Below are 22,791 nucleotides of genomic sequence, written 5' to 3'. Positions count from 1 at the left end.
AAACACTGGAAATAAAGACAATTAACACCCAAACAGCAAACCCAGAGGAGTTGAAAAGGCGTCATGGATGCAGATCAGAGAGAGAAGGAGGAAGTTAAAACCATAACGGACAAGAATCAGATCTCTGACTCCGTTGCTCTGCCTTGATGTTTTATTAGACAGAAATTAAAGAGGAGTGGCAAAAGCAAAGGAGGTGGATTAGCAGTACCAACAACTGATGGAATCATCCAGGACATTTTACAGTGAAACATCGTCTCTGCTGCCTAGACATTGAGCTGTCAGCGTGTCATGACCGGTTTGAGAATATCATACAGCAACTCTTCAGTCAGAGGCTTTTGTAGATTCCTTGCGAGGCTGACTGCTGCAAGCTCCATCAGAAACTCTTTGAAGATACTTAAAAAATATTCCAACATTTATTTTCCCATTGGAATAAAAATCTCATTTTTTAATTACATTTGAATTAAACTGATGAGAAAGACTGCGTACTTTTGCATTATGTAGAAGTGGAGATAAAATGTCTTGTAGAGGAGTAACCAAAGTCTCTGGTTATGTTTTGCCATAGTGGAAATGGATGGCACTTCATCCATTTACAGATGGAGTGCCTTTAATTGGGCTTGAGTTGAGTAGAGAAGATGGATATGAGTACAGGCCAGCTGTGCCACGCCCACTTAATCTGACCAGCAGTGAGCCCTCAGGCGTCCTCAGTCTGCTCCTCAAGAGTGGAGTCATGGGCAAGGCAGCGCACATTGATCTGTCAACATGTGCAAAGTCTGCAAGACCACCACAGTCACCATCAGGTTACACACTAACCTCACAGCTTTGCTTCCTTTTGGGTTTTCCTTATTGAAACATAATCATAATATAATCAGTTATTATCAAAAGCTACGACAAAGCCACTTCCCCCTGAAAGGAGTCTGGCTTTACTTGGGTTTGAAAATGTTCTGAATGAACTTCAGGACTTGCAAATCGTCAGTCAGAGGCTTTTGTAGATTCAGTGCAAGACTGACTCCATCAACAAGCCTTTGAAGATGCTTCTGGAATATGAGTTCCAACATCATCAGGGTTTTTACAATGGCCCAGTTAAAGTCCAGTCTTCAACTTGAATAAGACACAGTGGTTTAATCTCAGGAGTTGCCTGTACCTTATTAGGTGGTAAACAAGAGTATCTACTATATTCAAAACAACTGAATTTCAGCATTATAATGCTTTATTAATCCCAAAGGAAAATGCAATGTTCTAACACCAACTACCCACAATTTTTCAAAGAGTCATGATGGATGGAGATGGTGACGGCTGTGTTCTTCATGGTATGAAAAGTCCATCTTTGCGCAAGTATCTCTGGAGAGTCTAGAGGATGGCAGAGAGAACGACTATCACGAGTTCACAAGTTCAGAGGAGGAAGAAAGGATGATTGATGAGATGGAATGTCTCATTTTATTTTCCGTGTTATTGGAAATAAAATAATAAAAAACAAAAAAGCATAACAGATGTGGTGGGACGTTTGCCTGATGCATCGGACCAGAACCGATCAGGAGCAGTTCCGAATTTTGGTCGAACATCACGTTCTTCCCTACAGCTTCGGACAATTGCTCTTCTAAATATGTCAACCGGCTTCTGGAAGTCGAGTAGTCGGAGCTGGACAGCCCAGCTGTCCCAACGCATAAACAAACACTCCCATGAAATTCAGACCAATCATTCAGTAACTTTGCATGTGGAAAGAGGCAAAATGTTCGCAAGGGAGGTTGTGAGAAGAATAGGCAGCTGAGAACAAAATACTGTGATTTTCGTCATGTAACTGCAACAGTTAGAACTGATTTCAGAGACCTTCACACCACTCAGCAAGGAAGAGCCATTATTCCAACAGCAACATGGAAATTTGGAGACCTGTTCTGTAGTCTGGTGAAGACGAAACTGAAGAGTTCGGCCATAAAGACCATTGTTGCAACTTCAGGAAAAAGGTGAAAAACACTGAGGTGAAAAACACTGACAACTATGAAGCATGGGAGTGGCAGCATCATACTGTGGAGGTATTTTGCTGCAGAATAGATCACATCACAATGGAAATACATGGTATTAAAATATCAAAAGATCTCGGTTGAAGTACAGCAAAGTCTTGTCAAATGGCTTAAAGGCAACAAAGTCAATGTTTTTGATTGTCTATCACAATGTGTTGGCAGACATTAAATGGTGAGTTAAAGGAGGCCTAGAAACCGGATTCAGCTCCAGCTGTTCCTTCATCAATGGATCAAAATTCCAGAAACTTGGAGGTCAAACGATCTGGATTCGCCAAGTGTTTGAGGTCTATAGTTTCAAAGGAAATGTTACCAAATACAGAGAAAGTGTGTCTAAGTTAAAAACTTTATAGAGAATTATGCCGTTTTCTTTTTCCACTCGTAACACCAGCATGTACAGAGAAATAATTTATATGATTTTAACAGATCTAAACAGGGATTTTATTCTGATTTAAGGTCAGACAGTAAGAACAAGTCTTTTCTTTCCTAGTGAGTATGTAAATATCTGGTTTCAAAAGTATAGTTTGCTGAAATTTCCACTTCAGCGTAAGTTGAGTGCCTCCTTCGACGGTGGTCCAAGCCGATGTGGCACCAAGTTGCTCCCCAGTGACAGACTGCAGTCTTCGTCGTCTCTCCTCGTGGTTTCATCAGCCGCACTCTGATGCCAACAGGATGTGCCCTGTCCTGCCTGTCTATCATAATTGTTTCAATATAAACTATGCAGGGCATGTTTAAAACCCACCAGTGTGATAAACACTCTTTTATCCGTGCTGACAGACAAGGCCGTTCAGCTCCTCTCGATGACAGACGCGCCAACCCGAGGAGACGTCTCATTACAGGCCCTCATACCAGCAGCTGGGTTAAAGAGAGGCTAGAGAGAAGATGTTAACGGTTTCCAGATGTTTGATTAGGAGGTGCGCATCGGAGCGAGGTCAGATCGCACTGTCGGGTGTGTGTGCGTGTATGCGTGCGTGTGTGCGCGCCCCTGTAACGGCAGGATCATTAACACTCATTACATTACATGGTGGTTTGGGTTTTGTTCTCGGGGAAGTTCATGAAAGGTTAGATGTGTGCATGTGAGTTCCTGGCTGCTTCTGAGAACACTGTGTGGTCGGTAAAACAAAAAAAAAAAGAAAAACTGAATTGGCACGGTTGACATGTCCTCACTGGCCTGTGTGCCACATTTACCTGAAAAGACCTGATAATGCACTCTAATACACATCTGACCAGATCGAAGTTAAAGGCCTCATCAGATCAGCTCTGACCGTCAGAAAAGGCTTCAGTCTTGAAATCTGTCAAAACCCTCTGCAGCTCCACGCAGCCTTCTGACCTGAGCCACTAAGGCAAGTTTATCCTTTCTAGCTGCTGACCTGAAAGTGGCAGCAAAGCCAGGACTGAATAAACTCAATGTATTATGCAAACGTAAAAAAAAAAAGAAAAGAAAAAGAAATATATGGTCATCCTAAAGGGGGTGTTATATATTTTCCAGCCACATGGGGCCATTTTATAGCACAATCAAGTAACGCTGTTAACTTCAGTTGCTAAAATATGCTGTAAATATCAAATATGACTTAAAAGACATTTATTTTGTAATAATATATTAATATTTGAAATTGAAATTTTGGCTGCTCCCACCAGTGAACCGTTGGGCGCTTAGCCCCAAGCTGCCTGCTGCTGTGTCTGTGGACCAACGGAGTGTAAAAGTTCTGCTCTGCAAATGATCAGCAGGACAAGAAAAACCTCCTGTTAGTTCAGCACATTTATCCTGCCTGTTCCGTGAACAAAACCACCCATCTGCCAGAGGTCTCTGAGCACATAACATGTCATCAGGGTCTGATTGTACCTACAATAACTGCCAATTATTTAAAAGTAATCTACTTCAAGCTGCTGGGTGAAAAAGGATAATATAACTTAAAAATAAATACCTTCAGGTGAGAGGTTATGTAGTCTATTTATTTTTGTTTGATTCAAGACCATAACTTCTTGTACCTCAAGCTGGAATCAGGATTTTAAAAAGAGTGCAATATGAAATCTTTATGAGAAAAAAAAAGTAAACAATTTTATGTCCGATTTAAGCCGTTTTTACACACTTATCTCTACAAGTCTTCAACATACAACCAAGAGACAGCAGCTGTGTGGCGAGCAGGCTGAGTTAAATGAGTCAGTAATGCATGGAGCTGCAGCTCAGCCTCTCATCATTGTTATGCAAAACGGAGAGTTTTCCTTCAGCCCACATGCAGCCACGGAGTGTTTGTTTCTGCGCTGCGGTCATTTAATACCCGCGTAAATACACACGTCTTCTCAGCCTGATGTCTGTCCTCTCCACTGACAACACCCTGCAAAGAAAACCAACACTCTCCAACAGAACCAGATCCCCATGCGCTGTCCCCAATTATTTGTGGAGGTTCGGGTTTCTGCAAATCTTTTCCATTTAATTGCTTTCCTCTGTAAATATTTGCAAAAAACTGCTCAGATTTTCTTAGCTTTACGCAATTTGTTCTCTATTTGTATTAGGTGCACATTCCAATTCGGGAGTCTGCTTGGGGCCGAAGTGAGAAGAATTGGATTCCTGATTTGTTTTTGTTTAACCTCACATTTTCTTTCTTTTCATTTTTTTCCCCCAAACATTGACTTGAAAGAAAACCTCACTCCTTTACCACTCCAGAACATTTCTGACGCATTGAGACAAATTTGGAAGCGAGGGTGTTCTTCATAGCATCTTATTCACGGAATATTTCACAGTGCTTCTGGCTGACCACTTATGAAATGATTTAAGTTTTGAATTTTTGCTCCAACACACTCTCCGGATTCAGTCTCGTATGAAATGTCTTTCCGTTAATTAAGAACATCCTCATTAAAGTTCCACATTGCCTTCGGCCATCCAGATGTTTCTTTGTTAAAAAAAGAAAAGCATGAATGAGCCCATTCATGTGCACACACTGATTTCACTCATTGTTTTATTTTACTAACTACCATTAAACTCATAACAGTAAGTGTTTGATTCATAACCTTTCCTACATCAGCAGTTACTGAATGAAGCCATTTGATTAACTGACACAGAAACATCTTACAGTCAGAGAGAAATCGCATAATTCCACTCAAATACCAATATTTCACTATATGTAACTCAGACCTAATAAAACTTTTTAAGTATAAATGTAATGCTGGCGATAAGTGAAACTAATCGTTTCTTTTATAAAGTGGATGTGACGCATGACTGGCTTTGTTTTGTGACTGTAGTTTTGAAATTCAATCAACAATTAAATGTATAAACTCAAAACTCACCCTCAAAATAGAATTTCTACTTTCCCCCTGTTTGTGTGCAAATTTCCCAAAGTTAACAAAACTAAACTATGATGAAAATCCCAAACTATAATAATCCAGGTAACGAGTGAAGGATAAGACACGAACTAACAGATCTGTAAGAGGCAGAATTCATGTTGGTTGGTGATTAAATAATTAATACGTGCAGTAAAATGCTAAAACAGTATAATATCGTTTTGCTTAATCTTTGTATATTCTGTCTTAAACAGTTGAGGTGTACTTATTATGAAACTGACAGATTTCTCCATTCTTTATAAGTGGGGGAAACTTGAAAAATCAATGCTGTATGAAATACTTATTCTCTCCACTGTATGTGTCTTACATATTTTTTTGTCTGAGGGCCTCTGATTACGACGAATAGCCTTCTTTATGTATGAACATCACTCATTCTTTTAACAAACTCCCTTAACTATTTTATAGAACAAAGTCTATCCGTATTTGACTGAATGGTGACAGAAACATAACTTGGATCATATTGAAACTTTGAGCGGACTGACTTGCGTTGATCTGTCCTCCCTTTCTTCATTGCAGACTTTTTCATTTCAAGACTTGCTCTAGTTTAATGTATTTACTTAGGCTCAAGGAACATTTAAGCTTCATTAAGGGTAATTATCTACCCATAGCCACCCTCAGAGTGCCCCTTAAGTGTGGGCAGATGCTGTGATTCTGCCAGTGTTTTCAGCGAGGAAGGTAATTAAAAAGCCGTGTCTGTCTGTCCTGGGTAAGCCCAGGGTTGTATTCACTGGTTTTGCAGACGCACTGGAGTGAAAACAACACGGCTAGCAAGCAAGCACTGTGGAACGATGTTTGTTTTTTTTCCCCCCTAATTTTGTGGATTTTGTAAAAATGAACTTTTTTAGTTTTATCATTTCTATACTTCCTAACTCAAAAGTGACGCGTTTGTACTTTGGTTTTATCCTGAAGTTGAAATAACAGCTGTCCCTGACAGCCTCGGGAAACAACAGAAGCACGTTAATGACTGGAATAAAATCCTTTGGAATGCACTGTACTTCAGGTAAAATGTGAAATAACAAATAACATGAAGAGGAGCAACACAGAGAAAATCTTAAGAAATGGCTTCAAACATAGAAAGTGCTTTTATAGTTAATCAGCTGAAATCTTCAAAATAGCCTCTGAGTTTCAAGTACCCTCTGGGATATTTGAACTCCACACCACAGCTACAGAATCATCATGAACACTGTAATAACCCAATTATAACATTTCTTAATCTCATGTTGCACTGTGCCAACACTCTGTCTACCCTGATGAAGTTTCAAGTCATCTCACGGTGCTGTTCAGTCGGAGCATCTCTCTTACTTCAGTTGATCTGTATTTGTCCACTTGGGGGCGCTCTCACACTTGGCTAGGTGTTGAACATGGGCAAAATGGGAACCAAATGAAATCCGAAAGTCTGGTGTTGGTTTTGGCAAAGTCACCAAACCGGCGATCAAAACCAGAAAAAACAGATTATCCCACATTCTACTGACGCTTTTCCTGCTTTAGTTTTAGTCGCCATTCCCTCTCGCTTACATCCATATTCTTTCCTTCCCTTTTAGTATCATCTAAGTTCCTCTTTCCTCTCGTGTTTTCCGGTTCCCTCCCTGCTTATCTCCATTTCTGCTTGTACTGGGTCGACTGCGGCTCAGTAGAGTAATCACCTTCCAGTTTCCTCCTGTCACACATCAATGTGCCCCTGGCCAAGACACTTACTCCCACTTAAACAAAAGTGTATAAATGTGTTAAAATGAGTGAATGTGGCTCTGGTGTCAAGTACTTTGAGTGGTCAGTATGACTGGAAAACAGCTGCATAAGTTCATCCATCTACCCATTTACCCTCCTCCCCTTTTCTCTCTGGCATCTTGCTTGGCCTACTCTGTAGCTCCTGGCTGCTAATCCCCAACAGTTTCCATCACTTAAAGCACCAATCAAAAACGACTTAGGCTGTTTAATCTGTCCTCTGTCCTGTTTGCTGCTGCCTCTCATTTCTCTCTGTTCCTTTTTTGTTTTTTTACCTGTTTCTTACTGACGTTCTAAATCTTTCCAGTTTGATCTTTTGCAAATGTCCTGCTCAACATGCAAAATGTTTTAACAGACATAAATAATAAAGGTTCCATGATTCAAAGAGGCGAAGTTTTAAAAGCTGTGAAAGTTCTTGTGAGGAAATGCTGAACTGAGACAAAGGCTTGGAGAAACCAGATCTACCATGAGGTCTGTGGCCGCCAGTGAAAACAGCTCCTCAGGGCGACTCCATTCCCCTTTTTAATATTATTACTATTACGACTAGCAGTAGTAGAATATGTTTTATAAAAGTCTGCCCAATACTTGTGTGCATTTGAAGTGTTTCTAACACATATTCTAACACTTGTGCATGCAGCTGGATTTGTCTGAGATTAAATTACACAGAGGTGGACAGATTTATTCAGGCAAGGCTGAATGTGAACATCATGTTTCTTTAGATTTTTATTTTTGAAAAGGTTGCTTATTATTAAAAGCTGTTACATAAAGTCCCATTAAAATATATCAAAGTTTGGTTGCAACATAAAAGACAACTGTAGCAGGTTTTAAATTGAGTTTCAAGGTCATGGTCAAGGTAAACTTTGTTATCCTGCCTACATTGCACATCTCATATATATCACAATGCAAACATTGCAGTAATACAGACGGTATAACCAGGATACAGAATACAAATTTTGAATAAAAAAGCTAAAATTAGATCTCTTGATAAAATAGAATTAGCATAAGCATGCATTGGGGTTGAATTTAAAGTGATCCACTTTGTGCAGTAGATCTGCTGCAGGCACAAATGACCTGTGGTATGGTGCAGTTCTGATTTCCATGTTTTAGAATTCTGCCATCCGACCTGCAGCTGTCAACCAACTGTGGACCCACTAGAACTTCATCCATGTTTCTAAGAATCTATTCATTGTAAAGCTGGGCTGCAGATCAGCAACGCTGATAAATCCTCAAACTGCTTTGGGTCAAGCTATTGTTTTTTTATCACACTTGAAATATGATTTTGAGTAACATAGCAGACCTTTCATTTCTCATCTCATTTAAAAACAAATAAAAAATTGACTCTTGGGAGTCAATGTCAACGTTGAGTATATCTACAGATATACATTTTAAGGTTGTTTTATCTATTTCTTTTTCTGTGTTATTTTGTTTTTGTCCCTTTGCTTATTTTTGTGTTTCAACATCAATCTACCAACAGGATTAGAGATGGAAATGACCTACCAGGCTGTCTCACGTATTTACATGTAAATGTTCGTATTGTTCCATTTTTAAAGGGAGACTTGAACTTGATCTAATATAATAATGTGCTGTAGTTTTATATTATCATATTTCCCAAAGCAAAAATAATCCCTAACGATAAAACAGTCTGTAGAAGAGGTTTGGAAAAATAATTGGAGAATCTACTGTCTTATCTAACATTTTTTTAGTTTCCTAAGAAAGAGCATCCTCTCTTCTTTGCAGTTTATTATCTGTTTAAAATCCTAAATACGCTCTACCTGTTGACCGCTAATTCTTGATGGGGAAACCCTTCACGTATAGGATGTAACATGTATAGGATGGAGTACACAGCCCTGCGGTGCTCCAGTATCTGTGCTCTTGTGTGAGTTTTTGTGTGACTTTATTCATATGTCCCCAATTATCTGACTGAATCAACTCAGATATCGACGAATGTGAGGAGAACAACGGAGGCTGTGATCACTTTTGCCGAAATACAGTGGGCTCCTTCGAGTGCAGCTGCCAGAAAGGATACAAACTTCTCACTGATGAACGAACATGCAAAGGTTAGTGGACAACTCTCTCTTTTTCTTCTTTTTTTGTTAATAATCTGTTTAGTTCAGAATGACATTTTGGCTGACATTTTAAGTAAAGTTTATTCTTGTCTTCTGTACAGCTTATAAATGTTTTGTAGGTATTTATGATCTTATTTGTGAAAATATGACTGTCTGCATTGTTTGATGTAATCAGAGCAGAGTTACTGCTTCAGTAGGGGAAGGTCAAGCTGCTATTAATGCGTCTGTGAGTTCCCTCTCTGGGTGTGTGTTGTGTCTTTGGAAGCTTTCTGAACACACTAAGTTTGCATGACCAAAGGCAAATTCCTGCTTACAAGTCACAGCAAGCGAGGCAGATCAGACAAACAAAATGATTTTTCCTAACACCAAAACCCTAAGGTTCTTCTAGGCTCCGCCCAAAACAAACACTCTGAGACAAACAGCGGTGTGTGTATGCGTTGGGTTAGCCGGGCTTCGTTGGTTGCGTACTTGAAGTCTTTAAATATGTGGTGTTGAGTGGTGTCGGCCACATCACAGCGTCGCTCTGATACGGCGTCGCTAGCAGAAGCACACCTCTGCCAATGTGCCGCGCTGCCAATAGCTGCCAGGTTTTTCCCATCCACAGACATCTGGAGCCAAAATGATTCAACCCCAACTGTGAAAAAAAACTTTACTGGCAAAATATACAAACTGACAGATGATTCCAGTGACTCAATCAAACAGGAACAATTTAAGCCTTCCGCGTTCTTAAGAGGCAGGGTCATTTGGACCCCACCAGTTTTTTACTGGAAACTGACGTTTTGATAGGACAATGCCCCCGCTTACCCGCTGTCCGACCGTGACATTTGCCATGATCCTTCTGAGCAACAAGCTAACACCATGGGAGGATAAATGTAACGTGACACCTTTAATGACTCTTGAAGTCGCCAAATTATTTAACCGCTTTATAATGAGCATTTTTAGTCCTCTGGCGTCCTCTGGATCTACCAAGCCTGCAGCGTTCCTGAATCTTAGCCCCCCTCATAGCCAAAGGCCTCCAGCTCTTGTTGGCTTTTTGTGCTGCAGCCACTTTTTTCAAACCCCACCAGAAATTTTCAACAGATTTCAAGTCAGCCAACAATAGCTGCGTTTCCATTACAAATGTTCTTTGTCCAAAAAAAAACCTATTTCATAACTGCTGTGTTTCTATAAAAAAATATTTGCAAGGTCTTTCTCTGAAATGTTGACGCCTTTTAACCCTCCTACTATGTTGCGGGTCAAATTGACCCGTTTTAAAGTTTACTTTTTTTTTTTAATAGTTGGAAGTATTTTTTTTGCATGAAACTTTTTCTATTTGTCTTAATAGGTGAACTCTACATGTAAATTGAAAATTTACCCATTTTACACTTTTGTAACCCCCCCTGCCTCTACTTGTTACATCGATATTGTTCGGGTCAATTTGACCGGGCAGTCCAAGTTACAGTGCAAAAAAAGATTGAAAATGTCCAATTCTATATGTTTCCTTGCAGCTATGAACCACATTTCACCACACACACAAACACAACACACCACACACACACACACACACACACATGCAGACACACACAAACCCACTTTCTCCCTACTTTCTTTACTTCACTATGAACTGTGAGAAAGCAGGTGTTCATATAACTTTTGACAGGAACCTTTTCCGTTCCCATGGGCAAACTCCACCCACACTGAGTGGGCACTCAGTAGAAGTGGAGAAAAACATAAATACTTTCTGCATGACTCATTTATCTTGATTTTAATTGGCGGGTCAATTTGACCCGGAACAGTATGTGTGTCTCAAGTTCAATTATAAAGATCACCCTTTGAAAAAATGTTTTAATGTAATATAAAAAAATTTACTAAAGATCGATTTCAAGGAAATTATAGTTTTTTTGTGTCTAGGTTTTTTTTCAGTGGACATAAAAAATGTAAATTCCAGTTTTTTATATCCAAATGAGTAATTGAGTAAGTTGTCGTCATTAATCCTTAATTTCTGAGACATAAAAAAACATCATTGCACAAATATTGATTGAGATGGTTAGTACTGGAGTTGATAATCGGATACAAAAATGTTTTGGAGGAATTGTTTGGTTTCTGACACTATTGCATGACTAAACACTCCCCGGGTCAAATTGACCCACAAACATTATTGCTGTACCTCAGAAATGAACATAACAGGATGTTTAGGATGTTTAGATGTCCGCTGACATTTCTGTCCAGTGTTCCCTGGCCCTTCACTGAATCTACCATGATGCCCACAAACTGCAGCGTTACACGACCAGAGGAAGAAGAGCAGACGTCACACTGTGCAGCCAAGCCTGTTATTCGGTAGATCTTTGATTGTCGGGTCTCTGGTTGGAAAATCGTCCGGCAATTTTGCGGCGTGAACCCAGCATTAGCTGTTCACACACAGCTTCTCCATTTTGGCTTCACCTTTGCTCAGTGATGGCAGCGTCTGTTGAATGGTTGTGACCAGATCATGTTTGTTTATTTCTTGATATGTAAAAACCTTCTAAATGAAAGGTGTACTTTCTTTTTAGGATGACTGTACGTATGTTAGGAACTACTGTGTGCCGTTTCTGTTTATGCAAACCGTTCTGCTCCGACTGGCTGCGACCGCACGGGCGAACCGTTCCGATGTCCTCTCACTGTTTGCAGAGCAAACATCCAGGATCCAGACCAACTTCCTCTGAGTTACAGACTTCATTAGAACATGTTAGATTAACATGTTTACTGACAACACTGTATCCCACTGAGATTTCACGTTTATTCATTTATTATAACGTGTTCTTACACTTGCATGGTGTTTGCTTTGAGCTAATTCCCAGGTTAATTCCACTGAAGCAGAATATTTCAGCATTTTTTGGAGAACGTTATGACTTGTGTTTTGTTCGAGGCTCTATGGAGGCATCTACCTGCCAGCACTTGAAAATAAAGAGAAAATATTCTTGTTATGATGAAATTGCAAAAATGTTAACGTTTTATGTCTCATTAAAATCAAAATATCTTCTCTTTTAAACAAAAAAGGTCATAACAGTAAAACATATGCTTAGGACTTTTAGAGGTCTTCTAGAGGAAACAGGCTGAGAAGAAGTCACACCAAGGAACTTTGTACCTTTTTAACAAGTCATAGTCAGAGGACTGTAATTTTACATCCTGCGTGACAAAAAAAGATTCTTATTTAAATTTAAGGAGTTTCTCCTTGAACTGAATTTGTTTACTGCAAGACCAAGCATTTATAACTTAATCCCTCCTGAGAAACATATTCTAGCCCAAAATAAACAAAAAAAAAATAGGGAAACTGTAATCCCTTTAATAATCTCTTTTGATCTACAGTCATTCACAGATCCCTCTTGTAATTAATTATTTATAGAATTAATGAATTTTCCCACTCAGCCCAGTGCTTTCAACTCCTCTGTTTTGACCCTCATGTAAAATGTTTGATACAAATCTAATATCAGTTGTTATAATTTTGCTTTGCATCTCGTTTCACTAGAACGCACACAGTTCATGGGAAAAACTACCAGTATTTTATGATAGACCGACACAAAAAAGCACAGAATTGTGAGGTGGAAAAAAAATCATAAATAGTTTTAAAATATTTCAAGAAGTGTGGTGTGCTTTTGTATTGAGCCCCCTTTAATCTGATATCCCTAAATAAAATGGGCTGTACCCAGCTCCCTTCATAAATCACCCAGACTGACTGTAGGCAGGAAGTACGTTTTTATTTCATGGAAACATTTTTTTTTCATTTGATGGATTATTTATTAATAACAACATTTATCTGATTTTGAATGAACTGTTGTGTCCTTCATACAGCCAACAGAGGCTGGTTGTACGAAGGATTCACTCAGAGGAAACAAATACACGCCACACTTTTTATTGTTTGTAAAACATTTCAAACACCGTGTGTCGCGTTACAGATTGCAGTTGTACATAACACAACATGTGAAAAGGTTCAAAGAGTGTGAAAACGTTTGCTGTGTGTGTGTGGCCTCCCTCAGACATCGATGAGTGCTCTTTTGAGAGGACCTGCGACCACACCTGCATCAACTACCCCGGCAGCTTTGAGTGCCTGTGCAACAAGGGATACATCCTCTACGGCCTCACGCACTGTGGAGGTGAGTGTCCATGCAGAGACGTTGTTGTATCTCTGACCAGTAGAAACACAGATTTCTCTCTGCTTTCCTGCATTAGACGTCGATGAGTGCAGCATCAACAACGGCAGCTGCGAGTACGGCTGCATAAACACACAGGGCAGCTATGAGTGTGTGTGTCCGCCGGGACAGAAGCTCCACTGGAACAAGAAGGACTGCATCGGTAAGCTCCTGCTCCGTGGACGGGCCGTCCACGCCTCTACCTCCGGCCTCCATGTTTGGACGTTGCCGGTGTGTGATGTGGTTTGGTGTGCTCCTCAGAGGCTGTGAAGTGTCTACCCAATGGAAAGCCTGCTCCGCGAGCCCAGCTGGTCTGCACTAAGAGCGGAGGTGCAGAGGTCTGCTCGCTCTCCTGTCCCTCCAACGCTCTCTTCCTCGCAGGTAGAGTTTCCGTCGCTCCAGCCGACTGTAAATCACAATCATTCAGGACCAGAGAGAACAGAGAATTATGATGAAACATTGAAAGACTAGTACCGTTTAGGAAACACTTGTAGAGTGACATTGAACAAGGACTTAAAGTCAGTCTCCTTAAAAACGCAGCCAGAGCGGTGTTATTAGGACTTTGCTGCAGCTTTTTTTGGATGAGCAGCAGCAGCCTGCTTCTGAAATAATCTGAGCTACTTAAAGTAGCTCTGAAGTAAACACCAATTTTCCTGTGTCCTGTTTATTCTGGCAAAATTGTGAATGTGTTAACAAGTGGATTTATGTTGTTGTCCATTCAAATTCAATTTGAATGTAATTTATTTATCCTGAAGGGAAATTAAACATTATTGTAACTCATATGATTCAAGTATCTTCAAAGAGTTGTGGCGGGAGACGTTGGAGTCAGAGCGCCGACCCTTTCCTATTATGATCAATGGAAGAGACGGTTTGAACTTCCTCCTTTTCAACTCCTCCGGGGTTTGGGGTCAGAGTTCAGCTATTATATGAGCTTTTGAGATGCTAATCAGAGCCTCCCAGTCGTAAAAACGATACGGATGTTCATGAAAAGAAAGCATTGTTGTGATGAAGGCAGAGTGTCAGAAAGAGCAGGAGTTTCTTAAAGAGACAATTTTAAGAAGTCAAATAGGGAAGTCAAGTTTCTTCTAAGTCATATTTTATAGAGCATTTTTATTGCATGTTTTTAGTAGATTGTGGCATAAAATGGCACAATGTGCCTGGAAAATACACAATACTGGCCTTTTCAACTTTCTGATTGTACAGACTTGCTCTGTCATATCATCAACAGGCTCTTGCTGCAGTTGATATGACAGCAGAAAAGTCTGTGGTGACGGTTTTGTAGACTTTGTTTAGCATCTTTGCCTGCTCTGACTGGACGGCCAGTCCTGGACATGTTGGACTATTTTTCACTCTGGTTATGAAATGATCATTTGAAAACGGCATTTTTTATTTAATAAGGTTATCTTTGTATGAAAATCTAATAGAAATCTTCTTTCACATTTTTAATCAAGGCATCTACAGGTTTGTCATTGAGTGCTGCCCTCTGGTGGCACTAGCTGACAGTTGCAGCTTTTCTTAGCTGTGTTTCTGGGCTCCAGGTCCAGCTCTCTGCTCAGACTGGTGTGTTATTCACTCGGCCCCAGCCATCCCTGCGCTCTGGCTAACACCTCAGGCTCTTCTCCTGCGATAGCGCTTAACACATCTGCAAATTGATTACATACTTTGATGGTGGCGTTCCGTAATGTGGCCCTCGCTGGGTTTGACTTGGCAGCCGCAGTGTGAGAATGATAGATGGCTCCGAGGCGTGAAGTGAAGTGTTTGTTTTTAGGAGTTCGTTTTAATATCATGGAGGTGAAAGCCAGGTAAAATACTTGTGGCTTAACAGAGACTGGACTCTTGTTTATTCTGCTTGCTTTTATGATTTTCGAAGGCTTCAATCTGTCGTTTCCTTCTTGAAATGAGTACGAATGTGTTCCTGTGCACTGGAGGAGAGAGACATCATTAATAACTCTTTTATTTTCAGCTTTCATTTAACAATCAAGGTTAAGGTCAGATGGAAACATGTCAGCCTTTGGGCTCTGTCTGTTTTTGCACAAATTAGGGATGAAACTTGTTTTAACAACACCAATCACCCCCTAACATTACGTAAACCCTAAACTCTCATCATGATTATTCCTCTTTCTTTAACTAAAATCTAACGTTTGTGTTTCTTCCTTGCAGACTCGGAGAACTACACATTAAGCTGTGGAGTTCCCATCCAGCCTGGTAATGCTCCTAAACATGTTGTACTGTTGCATTAAATCCAGGTCCTAAGGTGTTTTGCGAAAGTCTTTCACATTATGATCACAAACCTTAATATCTTGAATTACTGCCTTGTAATCATCTCGATACTCCATCGACTCTGATCAGCTTCCCTGTCCCTGCTGAAGAAAAGCATCCCCACAGCATGATGCTGCCACCACCACGGCTGATCTGTGCTGTGGTGGTAGTGGCCTGGTGCTGCACCTGTGGTTTCTCTCCTTATGAATAATATTTGTCAGCAGAACCAGATTAGGCAGTCAGAAGGTGTGCTCTGATTTGGTCATAGGTTTTTATACCTGCACTGTCAGCATTAGTTGTGTAAATATGTTTTATTTCCATGGAGACGGTATCACTAGTGTAGGGATGCAGCGATTGCAGTTTCTGGTTCATCGCTGATCCTTAAAAAGTCAGACCTGTCCATTCTGATTTTGGCCAATACCGATTCTTTTTACATTTTGTCTGAAAAATGTATCGGAGTTAGCCACGGTGGGGTGACTGTAGTTAACCACACACATTCAGACATGACCTGGTGGGCGGCTCTGTCAGTCTGCCGGAGAACAAAGGACAAAGTTTGATTTTTAGACATTTGCGGAAGTAGATAAGATTGATGATAAAGATTGGTTTCACACCTAAGTATCGGCAGATTGCTAATGTCCCAAACTAAAGGAAATCGGGGCTGATTTATCAGTACACCCCTAGTCTATAGCCATCTAACCCCTGACCCAAATCCCTTTTAATAGTGTACTTGAACTCTTTATTTTTTTGAGTGTGTGAAGATTATATAACATACATCTTTAATAATACTTCAACATAAGACCGGGCTGTGACAAAACTGTGTGTGGAGATCCATCCTGCTGGATGCGCTGAGTGTCTGTCTCTACTGCATGAGCATGGAAACAATCAAAAACAGAACTGCGTCATCCAAATGGACCTTAAGCAAACTGCTAATTCAGCTACAACATGGATTACAGACAACAAATGTTGAAGCTGCAATCAAATTCACCACTCTCCAGTAAGACCGTTATTCTGGTCATTGAGTCACACTTTGTGTTCCAATCTGTTCTGTATAGTTTGGAACTTTGCAAATTTGGCAGAAGACATAGAAAATCCTAGCTTGTACACCCAGTTCTTGTTAATAATTAGTAGTAAACTTTTTAAAGCTTCGAAGCAATAAATGTGCCATTGTTGATGGTTTTTAAATCAAATTTGATTGCTGGAGACCATATGAAGGAGCCATTCTTCAAGACCCAGAGTTGGGTCAGATGGTTCCTGAACTCACCTTCAGGAACCACTGCCCAAAAAGTGGGAAAGAAACTCAACCTCATCGGAAATAATGATCGTTCTCTGATTGTGCAGAAATGTATTTGCGCTGATCACAAATCCTTTGATAGGAAGTCTTCACAGGTCTGACATTAAGCACTCCTTGTGTTCGTTTTTGATGTGGATGAATGCAGATCCGCTGGCCCCGCCCATCAAGCAGAAGGCCAAGTTTAAGATTAAAGACGCCAAGTGTCACCTGAGCCCACGCAGCAAGGAGAAACACAAGGACTCCTCCAGGCAGAACATCCAAGGTAAAGAACATCTCTGCTCACTTTCAGGTGCGCTGTTGCAGAAATCACGTCAGAGTCGATTTTCATCCTCGTGATTTCTGCTTTCACTCTGACAGGAGGGCAGTTCCCCTGCACCGATGACTGCCAGGTAACGTTCGTCAACCTCAAGTGTGACTCATCAAAGAAGCGGCGCAGAGGACGCAAGTCCCCGTCCAAAGAGGTTTCCCTCATCACAGCAGAGTTTGAGATGGAGATGAAGGAGGAGGAAGCTTCAGGTGCTGTTGTCTCTTTTAGTTCTCTCACAATCTGCCAGAATTAAACTGTAAACATACAGTTGTTTGGCTCAAGACACGCTTAAGTTGAACGTTTTTACCTCAGACTCATGCAACATCGACTGTGTGCGGGAAAAGATGAGGCAGAAGCTCCAGGTTGCCATGCGGACACTGAGGAAGTCCATCAACAAGCAGCAGTTCTACATCCAGTTCTCTGGAACTGAGTACGAAGTGGCCCAGAAACCGTCCAGGATCCCAGAGGGAGCCGATACCTGCAGCACTGGTCAGGTCTTCCAGGACGGGAAGTGCGGTGGGTCTGGACTTCGTGGAGCTGTCTTGACATTGCCGTGGCTTGGTGAGAATTAAACTGTGTGCTTTTCACCCACAGTGAGTTGTGGTGCAGGGACATTTTACAGTGGTGAGCAGGAGCAGTGTGTTCAGTGTCTTCCTGGAACATACCAGGACATGGAGGGACAGCTGTCCTGTGAGCCGTGTCCCAGCACTGAAGGACAGGGCATCGCTGGTGCCAAGAACGTGTCTCAGTGTGGAGGTAACCTCATTGTCTCGACAACATTTTCATTAGAAATTTTCATTCTACTGAAACAGGAGCAGTGTGTTCAGTGTCAAACAGCATCAGAAGTGAACTCTGATGCTGTTTGAATGCATATGTGAACACTAAGCAGATCAAAAGCAGAAGGTGGACCATAGAGCAGGGAATTCTGGGTAAACACAACCAAAATAAACTTGTTAGTCAGCACTAGCAGGACCAAATCAAAAGAGAAATCCTACAACCGCTAAAATCTGACGCCACCCCATTTTTGTTTCCATTTCCTGAAGATTTTCGTGTAGTTTCCTTCAGTGTTTTTTTCCTGCAGCGCCCCCACAGGCGAGGAGGGGAACAGGCTTTTCAAAGGGTTTGGTTTGTTTGACACAGCTCACTGTGAAACCACAGCAGCTGAAAATGGAATAAATGTTGCAATTTTGGTCCCCCATAACTTTTTAATATCTGAAAAGGTTCAAGGGGTTTGAATACTTCCACAAGGCATTATGTGCCAGGAGATCATTTTTCTATTTTGTACAACATAAATAAACTGAACTGAAGAGAAGAAGCTACAATCAGGCAACTAGATGTTTAACATCCAGGTATTGCTCTACTTCAGTTGCCGGCAACCTTTCCAACCATAAGAACCATTTATTCCAGCATTTGTTTAGATCAGAGTGTCCAAAGTTGGTCCTCGAGGGCCGACCTCCTGCATGTTTTAGTTCTCTCCCTGGTTTAGCACACCTGCATCAAATGATGGCTCATTAGAGGCCTAAGCATAACACTGACTTGCTGAGGAGGTTGTTACAACCACTAGGGAGAGAACTGAAACATGCAGGACGCCGGCCGTCGAGGACCGACTTTGGACACCCCTGATCGCCTCAAAACATGTCTCTTTAAAATTGAAATATTCTTATAGATGTTTCCTATTATAACATCTACAGGAATTTTTATTTAATTTGTAAATTAAGTAAACCAACAATTTTGTTTTTGTTTTTAGGTTTAATATGTTTTCTTCAATTAGATGTTCAGATTGTATAGAGAATGCACTTTTTTTTTAATTATTTTTGCAAAGTTACTAAGAGCCACACTACAGGGTCTAAAGCATGACATGTGGCCCCGGAGCCACATGTTCCGGGCTCCTGCTCCAGCTGCTTGACTTGGTGCTGCTCAAGTGTGACACCCAGTGATTTGAAAAATTTCTAAATCCATCCCAACTTCCAATCAGGAAGATTGACTGTAAAACGGGGTTTTGTTTTGTTTTGTCTGCAGGTCAGTGTCCTGCTGGTCAGTTTTCCACTGACGGCTTCCGGCCCTGCCAGCTCTGTCCTCTGGGCTCCTACCAGCCAGAACCAGGTCGGGTTCTGTGCTTCCCATGTGGAGGAGGCATCATGACGAAATATGAAGCTTCTGTCACCTTCAGGGACTGTGAGGCCAAAGGTCAGGCTTTGTTCTGTGTTCGTCCTTCTTTACATTTAGATTTGATAGAAAACTGCATGTTTCCTCCCTGGTGGATGTTTGTAGACAGTGGGAACAATAAACACTTTCTCCTCTGTCCAGTCATTAGGATGTGGAAAATTAAACCACAAAGAATAATTTCAATGTATCTTCCATCTTTTATCATGTGCAATTAAAATATAAAAACAAACAAAGGAGTTATAGAGAAAATATGAAAGCATGTGACAACAATCTCCTGTAGACTCCACATGTCTGGCCTAATTAGTGAGTTTGCAAAACACAATCCTGTTTTTCTGCAATAAATACCTGAATAAAACCTCAAAAAACCTGACGGGAGAATCTCTGATGTGCTAAAGAAATCAAGGTTGAACCTTTGGGCCATTTCCAAAATATATTTGTCACAAAAAAGCAACACAGAAAGAATCAGAAACCACTCCAAGAAACATGGTGGAGGGAGCATATACAAATTAGAATAAAATCAAATAAAAAGACTTTAAATAATCTTAAAATCATCTCATAACTAACTATAGTGTCTCTGAAAATACATGAATGATAAGAGTTTCGACTGCATTTCATATCCCTTTGGGATAAATTAAGTATTTTTTTAATTGAATTTGATTTGAATAACAAATTTCCATCTCTGGGACATGGCGATGGAGATGTTGTTGAAGGAAGTGGGTCTTAGGAATGTTGGCATCTTTGCTTTAGATTATGAAAAAAAAGAAAAAGTCTAACCAAAAAGGGTGTAGGCTTTATGCAGAACGTGAGGATAAAGTTGGTTCTCAGTGAAAGTATGAGCATGAAGAGTACAATGAAGGACATAACATGGAACAACAGGAAGGTAGGAGTTTGTTTATGTATTTGATGGGGTGCAAGGTTGATTTGTTGCTCAGTGGAATGCCTTTCTGCTTCAGCACAAGCTGGACACGCACTGAGGTCCAGTCTTTGATGTCGGGTTCATTGAGTTCCAGGGAATCGGGGGAACTTTGAGCTGATGACGCACACGGTTAATTGTCAGCAACTGTTCTAGAAGGTAACTGTTGACGAAAGAGGGGCTGAGTTCGATTCCTGGTTGCACAAACCTGACTAAAAGCATCGACGGATAACATTTTGCTTTGAGAACGTACAGTACACCTTCAGGGTCAGGGTTGCTTTGGCAGGTGTTCAGAATGTTTTTCCTGACCTGTATGGTCTGATGCTTATGTATCTGACTGTCATTGATTTTTCAGTACACTGCGCTCCTGGACACTATTACAACTCCAGTACCCACCGTTGCATCCGCTGCCCAGCGGGGACATACCAGTCCGAGTTTGGCCAGAACTACTGCATCAACTGTCCTGGGAACACCACGACCGACTTTGACGGTGCCACCAATGTGTCTCACTGCAAAAGTAATGTTTTATCTAAGACTTATGTTTTAAATAATGTTCATAAGAGTCTAGGTGTTTTGTTCTTTACATCACAGTACTAGAATAAGTACTACTTCAAAGTTGTTTTGATTAAATCTCCCTTCAGACCAGATGTGCGGAGGGGAACTGGGAGATTATACCGGCTACATCGAGTCTCCCAACTACCCTGGAGATTACCCATCAAATGTGGACTGTGTCTGGACCATAATCCCACCGCACAAAAGACGGATCCTCATAGTGGTGCCAGAGATCTTCCTTCCCATTGAAGATGAGTGTGGAGACGTGCTGGTCATGAGAAAGAGTGGTAAATAGAGAAACAGTTAAAGAATGCAATAAAAAGTCGATTCACATCTTTACAAACTCAGGTCAAACAATTTATTCTGATGAAACAAAACAGTTTCATCAGAAGTTGATGTCCTGCACACATGCAAGCATTCAAAAATCAAACCAGCATTGCAGAACCAAATGAGGCATGGCGCCGCATGTAGCATGGGATGCCTCATCAATAATGTCTGACTTACTTGCATCACCTTGACTTTCCTTGGCTAAAGTTCAGTGACCCTGTCTTGGCACACTCCAGAACAACCTGTCCAATGTTTCAATCTATCCCAGTGTTGCTCGTTTTTGTGTCTCCAATGCTGGAAAATACCATCTGGTGGCACAGTCCATCCTCGAACTGGAAAGCCAAAACACACTTACAAAGAGTTGAGTTCACACTGTGTGATTACTGGCCGTCTTTGACAATGTTTCGTCTTGAAAGAATCATAAGAAAATCTCTGGTTGTGAGTTTACATTAGTGGTCTGTGGTGAAATCAGCACACCTATTGCAGATTTAGCCTAACAACTGAAGGCAACCTATGACTAACATCAAGTAGTGACAGTTAGTAGCTCAGCTCTTCTGCCTAGCTATAAGCGCTTCCACAGCTGTCTCCTTTTCTTCATCATCTTCTCGCTCTTTTCAGTGTATGATTACCCTAATAGCATGGAACATAACACTCATAGTAACATCCATAAGATGTTGATATGCCTGGTTGTCATTCTGAGTTGGGAATCACAAGATCAAGTTTCCTAACCCAGATCATATGGGTCCTCAAGCTGGACATAAACTGGATAGATTGACTCAACTGGGACCACATCAAACTCAAATGATTCACTTGAAACAGATTCCTGCAAGTTAAGACTCAAATATTTTCCTATTTAGATATCTTATCTCACAAGGACCAAACAAAAGAAAAACTGCATTTATTTTCTGGTAAGTAGTTTTTGGGTTGAGGATAGCTGTGTTCAACAACACATTCATGTTTTAACTTATTCCTTTACTCTGTAGGCTAGCCAATGTCCATCTGTTGGTATACTGACCTTATGTTGGACCTTTTTGATACGATTCTGTTGTGATAACAAATCATACAGTCTGGGTCCCGTTGAAGTCCTGAAGGACTTTTGAAATTGCACAATGTGAACTTATGCCATGCAACCCTGGATTGTACCCGCCTTGGTTGGCATCTAGCACTTCAACTACAGATACCCTCTTGGTCCTTTTCAGAAAAATCAGATACTGGGACAAAGAATCTATATCCCAGCTCAAGGTGTTTTGTAAAAAGGCTAGTGTGACAAAAGCCCACATACTTTAATGTTTCTGTGCTGTTCCTCCAGCTGTGCCCACTTCCATCACAACCTACGAGACGTGTCAGACGTATGAGAGACCCATAGCCTTTACCTCTCGCTCTCGCAGACTTTGGATTCAGTTTAAGTCAAACGAGGGGAACAGTGGCAAAGGCTTCCAAGTTCCATATGTCACCTATGACGGTGAGTTTGTAGCCACTTTAGCATCGTTGGCTTTAACATCATTTGGTTTTCTTTCTACCTCAACTCAGCAGGTAAAGCCTCTATTTGACCTGTTTCGCTTTGATTCTTTCATGTTGCAGAGGATTACCAGCAGCTGATAGAAGACATAGTGCGAGATGGTAGACTTTATGCATCTGAGAACCACCAGGAGATACTCAAGGTACTGAAAAGATGATGCAAAACTCTCCTTG

At 40.9% G+C, this 22,791-nt stretch overlaps 1 protein-coding gene across 2 annotated transcripts in view; it reads left to right on the top strand.

Moving 5' to 3' along the window:
- Window positions 1-22,791, top strand: part of scube1 (signal peptide, CUB domain, EGF-like 1) — a 94,327-nt gene that overhangs the window by 62,964 nt on the left and 8,572 nt on the right. For both annotated transcript variants that reach the window (XM_008401501.2, XM_008401500.2), the window contains 14 exons: window positions 9,008-9,130; window positions 13,132-13,248; window positions 13,325-13,447; window positions 13,546-13,665; window positions 15,445-15,489; window positions 16,980-17,096; window positions 17,192-17,350; window positions 17,454-17,657; window positions 17,736-17,897; window positions 19,161-19,328; window positions 20,576-20,737; window positions 20,862-21,059; window positions 22,409-22,561; window positions 22,681-22,760. In XM_008401501.2, coding sequence (XP_008399723.1) covers window positions 9,008-9,130; window positions 13,132-13,248; window positions 13,325-13,447; window positions 13,546-13,665; window positions 15,445-15,489; window positions 16,980-17,096; window positions 17,192-17,350; window positions 17,454-17,657; window positions 17,736-17,897; window positions 19,161-19,328; window positions 20,576-20,737; window positions 20,862-21,059; window positions 22,409-22,561; window positions 22,681-22,760 — 1,931 coding nt within the window. The remainder of the gene's footprint in view (window positions 1-9,007; window positions 9,131-13,131; window positions 13,249-13,324; window positions 13,448-13,545; window positions 13,666-15,444; window positions 15,490-16,979; window positions 17,097-17,191; window positions 17,351-17,453; window positions 17,658-17,735; window positions 17,898-19,160; window positions 19,329-20,575; window positions 20,738-20,861; window positions 21,060-22,408; window positions 22,562-22,680; window positions 22,761-22,791) is intronic.

The sequence above is a fragment of the Poecilia reticulata genome, linkage group LG23, assembly GCF_000633615.1.
Source record: "Poecilia reticulata strain Guanapo linkage group LG23, Guppy_female_1.0+MT, whole genome shotgun sequence".
In the NCBI taxonomy this organism is placed as follows: domain Eukaryota; kingdom Metazoa; phylum Chordata; class Actinopteri; order Cyprinodontiformes; family Poeciliidae; genus Poecilia; species Poecilia reticulata.
The sequence above is the reverse complement of the archived record's forward strand: the minus strand, read 5'-3'. Positions and strand labels throughout refer to the sequence as shown.